We start from the raw sequence: 8857 nt of genomic DNA, 5'->3' as shown, positions 1-8857 counted from the left end.
CTACCAAAATGATCGCAAAATATAATTCAACAAAGAAATAACTCATAAATAAAGGGATCGATTCGGATCGATATTGTCCTTCCCCGTGATTCCCCAAACTCCAAAACTACCAACGCGGCGGTGAACGCGAGACTATCGCAAAAGAACACGGCCGCATTGTTCGTCAAACAGAATCAAATAAACTCCAAAATACTCTAAAAGGTACGCCAAATAATTGGAAAATCACGGGGTCGAACGTGAAAACGGAGAAAAAGAGGAACGAGCTCACCGAGAGTTCTCCCGAATCAGCCACGATCCCTAAGATAATCCCAAAGAAGGCACTTACGCTCCGACTCACTGCACTCGTTATCGATCGTAGACTGATGATCCCTTGCCTTGTTCGTAGGCAAGAGCTCCCGAATTCGCGCTATCCCCACCACTCATTACCCCCCACGAAGGGCCACGCGCCCGTGTCCCAGCACTGGACTATTTTCCGTCTCTCTTACTCTCACGGTTTACGTGGTATTTCGGAGTTTTCGTGCGTTAGCTTGGAATTTCTCCCCACCGCGATCCGACGAACGAAGGATCGATGTGGTTGATAAAGTTCTCAATGCTCGTGCTCGAGTACAGGTCCTTCCAAATAATCGTTTCTTGGTCGCCTTCCTCTAGGGCCATCCGGCGTTCGTCTCCGGAAAAAGAGGAGGCCTCCCTCATGAATCCAAGCGTCCCTGAACCCACGGTGGGCCCACTCTTAAACCACCAGGAAACGAACCCGAAGCCCATTAGACGAGGCGCCGATTTGACTCGGACCGCGGTCTCCAAGAATACGATGGTGGGGTTGCAATTCTTGATTGCTCCAGTAGGAAGACTAGCGGACAGCCCTTGACATTGGGCCTTTTCCCGGCGCTAGTCCTCGACACCCCCTCACAGACTTCGATGAATAAATCCGGATTATCGACCCGCACTCAAGCACGCGAATTAACCAAAAAAACGATATTTTATAGCCCGCGCTGAGACACCGACGCGTTTTCCCCCGCGAGAAATAACATCCGTGGAGCGAATGTAACAAAATGCAGTCGTGCAATAAACGAAACTATGAAAATGATACGGCTCAATGCTAGGTTTGATCTCTCTCAGTCTCCTCTCCCGGCCCACGCTCGACCGCGTTCACAAATTTCGCGGGAAGACGCGATGAGATTACGCAAGTTTCGCCGCTAAATAAAATTACTATACACGAAATTAAAGCCAACTAAAAATACTTAAATGAGTGGTTATCCGCCAGTTGAGTCTCCGATCGGTCCAGCACCGTGAGTCGGCGCGCGTCGGTACGGTAGGACCGTAAATCCGGTCCGCTGGTCGACACGGAACCGTACGAGTGGCGTGGCTCAAAATGTCACGTCACATAATAAAAAAAAAATTTATATTATTAATCAAAATTTTATTAATTAAAATTATTTCTTTAGATCTTTAGATCGCGGACAAAACATCGCGGCGACCACGCTCGTCGTTGTGACAGGTGGCGGCCATCTTAGGCCGGTGTGCATGGGCCCGAGCGGGGCAACCGGCACCGCTCTGAACTTCGCCGCGTTATATTTTTTAAGAATTATTTCTTTTGGCATTTTATTATTTTAAATCGCCCAAGCGCGCAATTAGGCTCAAAATCATCGGAAAAATATCACGAGTCTAAAAAAAATGATCAAATGTCAAATCAATCACATAAAATCGAATCACAAATAAAAAACGTAAAAATCAACTGCTACGCATGCGCGAGCAGAGCGTTGATGGGCTATAGGACGCGTACGTGACTTTTAGCGATTGAAATTATTCGAATCACATTAAACAAAGTAACGATGCCAAATTAAAGAAAAAATTGAATAATAATTGATCAAATCGAAGTTTTTGTTGTTAAAAATCGCAAATAGCTGAAAATCATAAAAAGCGGTAGACCGCGCATCGTATGTTAGCCCGATCAACCAACGGGCGAGCGCGAGTCATGGCAACGGGCCAATACGAGAAGGCGTTACAGAAAGGTGCGCAGAACCGAGCGAAAACGGAGATTCTCGGCGCTCGAGAATTTTATGGAGGGGACACGGGTATAAGAAGCGCTGCGCGACTCATTCGGCAGACAGTTCTCCCTGGCTAAAGAATCAACTCGGACCTCTCTCAGTACATCGTTATATCACCATCAGACTTGCCTAAAATGGGCAAGGTATCAAAGACCTCGAACATTATTCGCGTCAGAAATGTATGGCAAGGTATCAGGTGATAAACCCCGGGATCCGACGTTTATTCATTTCCGCAGTTGCGCCGCAGGCAACTGAATTGTACCCTGACTCCATTATCATCAAAATGCTCAATTTCAACGAGCACGGAATGTTCGACGTCGTCGAAAATGTCTCTGTGGAACAGGACAAATGGAAAAAGTTCCACCCAACGGCAACATGCTGGTCGCAAGATCTCCAGTTTACTTCGTCCTCGCAATTTCCGCGACTCGTGGCCGCTTTAAAAAATCCCGGGACTCCAGGGAATCCATCGTCGACGAGGAGCTTCACATTAGAAATTTGGAGATCGCTCACCGGGTCGGGAAAGCTAACCTTAATGGACTTTCCCGGTCCCGAAAATTTAAAAACGATCAACGTCGACGATGATCGCAATGCCAAGAGTAGCCAAATCAGATCAACCACGTTCATTAATAAACTCCTGTTGAGTTTAATCCAAAGATTAAATACGGGGTTTATGCCCACGAACTTTGGTCTGGAGAGAATGGTGATGAGTACCATTAGTGGTGCTGATCACCTCATGATCGTAACCACTGCCTCGGGGGATTTGAAAATCGATTTGAATCTGTCGATATTAGGCTTCCAGGCTGCGATGTCCAAGTGGTGGTCCAAGATGCATGGTGACACAGCGATGAAGGTTCTTACGTTAACACCATTTAATAAGGCCACAGTCGGAACAGGACTGCGTGCATCGTCCTCAACCCCAAATGTCATCACGGTCGAGGAGTCTGCCAGGACGGCAGTCCATCGCGTCTACGAACTGTCGCCAGTCTTCGCACCGGCGGAAACCCCACAGCAATGCAAACGAAAGTATGTTGATAAATCTCGCAGCACGTAATACGACGTAAAAAATATTATTTTCAATATTCTCATTCCAGGAGCTACACAATTTCAGAACGCCCTCTGGCAGGGAGCTCATCAACTCAGGAGTGTTTGGTTTCCGAGCTCATGGAGGATGAGGACGCTGAAAGGTATGTATAGGACGCTCTGCATAGTGCAGATAGTTTGCATATTCCGGGAGCATGCTATGCAATATTTGTGTTACGTCCGGAAGGGAGCAACAAATGGTTAGAAAATTTATCCCACCGCTGCCACCAAATTTGTTACGTCCGGAAGGGAGCAACAAATGGTTGGAAAATTTATGTTTTCGCTACCACCAACCTGCACTGAAGGTGCAGGATTTTGTTTGAATAAATTGATAATAATGAAAAATTCTGATTGATTTGGAAAAGGTTAATACTTGGAATGCCTCTGGTCCCGTACGGGCCCCGGAATATGTGACGGGTTCGCTCAAAAAAATGGTTTAACACGAAAGTTTTGTTGTTAGAGAAATCGAAAGGAACAATTCTGTTTATTAATATGAAATATGAATTTAGACGAATATGTAATACAAGAAGTTTTACGATGACAAACCTTTTCGTAGGCACACGCAAGCGGGAACAATTCTCCCGCTTCGCACTCTTCAAATAACCGCGGTTACAAACGGTTCCGCGGTTTCTACACGCTCGCAATCTCACACCAATTTTCAAATCTATTATCCATTTTATTTATCGTTTCTTTATTTTGTGTTTTGGTGTGAGATTGCGAGCGTGTAGAAACCGCGGAACCGTTTGTAACCGCGGTTATTTGAAGAGTGCGAAGCGGGAGAATTGTTCCCGCTTGCGTGTGCCTACGAAAAGGTTTGTCATCGTAAAACTTCTTGTATTACATATTCGTCTAAATTCATATTTCATATTAATAAACAGAATTGTTCCTTTCGATTTCTCTAACAACAAAACTTTCGTGTTAAACCATTTTTTTGAGCGAACCCGTCACATATTCCGGGGCCCCTACGGGACCATAGGCATTCCAAGTATTAACCTTTTCCAAATCAATCAGAATTTTTCATTATTATCAATTTATTCAAACAAAATCCTGCACCTTCAGTGCAGGTTGGTGGCAGCGAAAACATAAATTTTCCAACCATTTGTTGCTCCCTTCCGGACGTAACATTTGCATTACGCATGCAGATATTAAAACTCGGTTTTTTATTATTTTATTATTTATTATTTATTTTATTCATTTCAGGCCGTCGACGAGCCACAAGAAAATGTGCGGACCCAGGGTTGCCGAAACAACGGGGGCAAGCGAAGCAAAGTACGTAGTGAATAAAATAAATGTCTGCGTTGCCTGTATTGCTGATACGCATACAGATATTAAAACTCTGTTTTTTATAATTTTATTATTATTTATTCGATTTATTCTTCTTTTCTAATTATATTTTTATTTATTCATTTTTTTCAGTACGGCCGAGAACTTGAACGCTTTGGTAGCCAACTCCATCGTACCTTCGGAGAATTCATATAATGAGGATGTTGCAATGTCGGACGAACAACTTTCCGAAAGGTATGTCAGCGAATATTAATGTAAACCCCTCTTTTTTATAATTACAATAAAATACAAAATAAAAACCTCTTTTTTATAATTTTCTTATTATTTTTATGATTTATTCTTCTTTTCTAATTATATTTTTATTTATTCATTTTTTTCAGTACGGCCGAGAACTTGAACGCTTTGGTAGCCAACTCCATCGTACCTTCGGAGAATTCATATAATGAGGATGTTGCAATGTCGGACGAACAGCTTTCCGAAAGGTATGTCAGCGAATATTAATGTAAACCCCTCTTTTTTATAATTACAATAAAATACAAAATAAAACCCTCTTTTTTATAATTTTCTTATTATTTTTATGATTTATAACAGGTCGGCCGAGGAGTCTGTCGAAGAACTGATGGAGGTCGATGGAGGAGCGGACGAAGATAGAGCAGCAGTCGGCGATAAGTATGTCATCGAATGAAAATAATGCGTTGTTTGCTCCCAAAATAAACTGGAAAATGAAACTTTTAATTTTTTTAATTTTGTAGCCTAGAGGATCCGGTTCCACGGGCGGAGCCAGTCAGGGCCAGGGCAGGGCGTGCCTACTCGCCATTACCAAGTAGCGACTCAAGGTCAAGTGATGATGATCCGGACGAAGAAGTGCCAGAATTCTGTGAAGACTTGACCTTGGGCGTGAAAGAAGAAACGAAAATAGTATTCTGGAATAATGTCGAAGAATTCAGCGTTTCTTTTCTCAAAAATAAACTGTACGCATCCTGGCTCAACAACAAAATTAAAAAATGTAGCAGGAGGGCTTTTTCCCTCGCACCAAAAGACATCGTTGTTGGCCAGATGTGTCTCGCTTCAAAAAAAGGACACAATAAACGCGGAAAAATCCAAAGCATCGACGGTGAGTGGGTCAACCTAGACATCGTTGACATTGGTGTTACCAAAAAATATCGGATCCAGACACTGAGGCAACTCCCGGAAGACTTGCGAACCTATCCAGCACTCGCTTTCCGGTGTCAAAGTAGTATCGGAGAGGCATATGCGAATGCGAATCTCGTGGAATTGATCGATCGTTTTACCCAAAGTGAAAAGACGTTCGAGATTAAGCCAGTCGAACGTCTAGGAGATCACAAGTTCAGAGTTGAACTGTTCCTGAGCGAAGACTTCGAGACCGCGGTGGCGGAGGAAATGGGTAAGTAACTTGCTTCTTCGAAACATTTGTGTCCGTCGTTTGTTGGAATGAATTTGGATTTTTGTTCAATCTTTTTACAGATCGGGAAGGGAACGAGGAGGAGTCAGCTTCATCAGAAAATGATGGTCAATCCGCTCATGCGGAAGATGTAAGAAATATGGGGCATTTGGTGCGGGGACACAAGATGGTCGAAATCGCGGGCTTTTCGCTCTATAGGCCGAATGAATACAACAGGATTAGGAAGGATCTGCATTGGACCGCGGGAGAGCAGAGTGAATTAAGGTGCCTTAACGAAGGGTGCAACTTCACAGTTAGCAAGGGAAAAAAGGAGGTCATGAGAGACCACTGGATGGCCCACCATAGGAATAAAAAATATATGTGTGTGTATTGTTTTAGGGAAGAAGAAGTTAAGAACTTTGTATCCACACGCTCGCTTGTGAATCATTGCAAACGTGTGCACGTCGAGGAGAGAAGAGATTAAAAAAAATAACAAAATAAAAAACCGATAAAATTATGGAGACCAAATAATTATTATCCTGGACATCGACCCCATATCCTAAGTAGCCCGAACTCTTGTCGTCGTCGTTATCTTCATCGTCGTCTTCGTCGTTGTCATCATCATCGTTGTCGTTTTCATCGTCGTCGTTGTCGTTGTCATCATCATCGTTGTCGTTTTCATCGTCGTCGTTGTCGTTTTCATCGTCGTTATCTTCATCGTTGTGATCATCGTCGTCTTCGTCGTTGTCATCGTCATCGTTGTCGTTTTCATCGTCGTCGTTGTCGTTTTCATCGTCGTCGTCGTCGATTTCATCGTCGTCTTCGTTGGGTCGCACATCGATGTTTGCATGGAAATGGATGAAACTAGGCTGTTTTCAGCTAAAATCGTCGTAATCAACTTTTGTTTACAACTCCAACAAACTATACTCTTCGTACTTTAAGATTGGAAACTCAATTTTTTTCATTTGCTCAAGGGAGATGAACCTTTCTGATTCAAATAAAACTCACTTAAATTGTTTGATTTATGATTGTGTCACGAAACCTGAACACTTTGGTGATACACAGTGGAAAATTGAATGAGACAAAAATTTGATACAAACGTAAATATTCTTACATTGACCATTTTAAAACTGTCAGAAGATTCTAGAAATCAAATTTCAATCCTCTTGAAAATTAGCTCGTTCAATCATTACCTGTAAGCGTACATAATACAAAAACATTAAGAAAATCGGACGTCAATATATAGAATGTCAAATGTCGTGAAATATTATGAACCACGGGAAAAAAAACTCGGATAAGTACATTGATGGTCCTGCGTTTTCCTGCATCACGATCTATGCTACGGTACATGCTACGATCTATGCTACGGTCCATGCATCGATCTATGCTACGATTTATGCTCGGTACATGCTACGATCTATGCTACGGTACATGCTACGATCTATGCTACGGTACATGCTACGGTACATGCTACGATCTATGCTACGGTCTATGCTACGGTACATGCTACGATCTATGCTACGATCTATGCCACGGTACATGCTACGATCTATGCTACGATCTATGATACGGTACATGCTAGGATCCATGCTACGGTACATGCTACGATCTATGCTACGGTACATGCTACGATATATACGATCTACGCTTACGTTACATGCTACGATCTATGCTACGGTACATGCTACGATCTATGCTACGATCTATGCTACGGTACATGCTACGATCTATGCTACGGTACATGCTACGATCTATGCTCGGTACATGCTACGATCTATGCTACGGTACATGCTACGATCTATGCTACGGTACATGCTACGATCTATGCTACGAACACATGCTACGATATATACGATCTACGCTTACGGTACATGCTACGATCTATGCTACGGTACATGCTACGATCTATGCTACGGTACATGCTACGATCCATGCTACGGTACATGCTACGATCTATGCTACGATCTATGCTACGGTACATGCTACGATCTATGCTACGGTACATGCTACGATCTATGCTACGGTACATGCTACGATCCATGCTACGGTACATGCTACGATCTATGCTACGATCTATGCTACGGTACATGCTACGATCTATGCTCGGTACATGCTACGATCTATGCTACGGTACATGCTACGATCTATGCTACGGTACATGCTACGATCTATGCTACGATCTATGCTACGAACACATGCTACGATATATACGATCTACGCTTACGGTACATGCTACGATCTATGCTACGGTACATGCTACGATCTATGCTACGGTACATGCTACGATCTATGCTACGGTCCATGCTTCGATCTATGCTACGATTTATGCTCGGTACATGCTACGATCTATGCTACGGTACATGCTACGATCTATGCTACGGTACATGCTACGATCTATGCTACGATCTATGCTACGGTACATGCTACGATCTATGCTACGGTACATGCTACGATCCATGCTACGGTACATGCTACGATCTATGCTACGATTTATGCTACGGTACGAGCTACGATCTATGCTACGATCTATGCTTACGGTACATGCTACGATTTATGCTACGGTACATGCTACGATCTATGCTACGATCTATGCTACAAACATGCTACGATATATGCTACGATCTCTATGCTAAGGTACATGCTACGATCTATGCTCGGTGCATGCTACGATCTACGGTACATGCTACGATCTATGCTACGATCTATGCTACGGTACATGCTACGATCTATGCTACGGTACATGCTACGATCTATGCTACGATCTGTGCTACGATCTATGCTACGGTACATGCTACGATCTATGCTACAATATATGCTACGATCTATGCTCGATCGTTCCCGTTGCAATTCCGTAGCAATTCCCGTTGATTGTCAACGATGGATATTTTAATATTATGCAAACTATTACACGACAACTCTACTAATTTGACTGGATTTCGCTACGTGAAGCAGAATGCTACTAAAAACGCATACAACTTAATATTTCTCGCTGTAAGCTGACTATACTGCAATATTGTTGCTTACAATGTATTAGAATTTTGGATAC

General features: G+C 43.1%; 1 protein-coding gene across 1 annotated transcript; it reads left to right on the top strand.

The window, feature by feature from the left end:
* The first annotated feature begins 4808 nt into the window (after positions 1-4808).
* Positions 4809-6328, top strand: LOC122410605 (uncharacterized). Its single transcript, XM_043418866.1, has 4 exons — positions 4809-4891; positions 5001-5078; positions 5162-5814; positions 5895-6328. Exons 1-4 carry the CDS (start codon positions 4866-4868, stop codon positions 6293-6295), a joined length of 1158 nt encoding a protein of 385 aa, XP_043274801.1. The 5' UTR covers positions 4809-4865; the 3' UTR covers positions 6296-6328.
* Positions 6329-8857: the final 2529 nt, after the last annotated feature.

The sequence above is a fragment of the Venturia canescens genome, chromosome 5, assembly GCF_019457755.1.
Source record: "Venturia canescens isolate UGA chromosome 5, ASM1945775v1, whole genome shotgun sequence".
NCBI classification, from domain to species: Eukaryota; Metazoa; Arthropoda; class Insecta; order Hymenoptera; family Ichneumonidae; genus Venturia; species Venturia canescens.
This window is presented reverse-complemented; position numbering and strand designations above follow the sequence as displayed.

Coding starts and splice junctions, on each gene's coding strand:
- LOC122410605 (XM_043418866.1), top strand. CDS start 4,866: ATGTCGGACGAACAGCTTTCCGAAAG. Junction 4,892..5,000: donor GACGAACAGCTTTCCGAAAG/GTATGTCAGCGA, acceptor GATTTATAACAG/GTCGGCCGAGGAGTCTGTCG. Junction 5,815..5,894: donor CGCGGTGGCGGAGGAAATGG/GTAAGTAACTTG, acceptor ATCTTTTTACAG/ATCGGGAAGGGAACGAGGAG.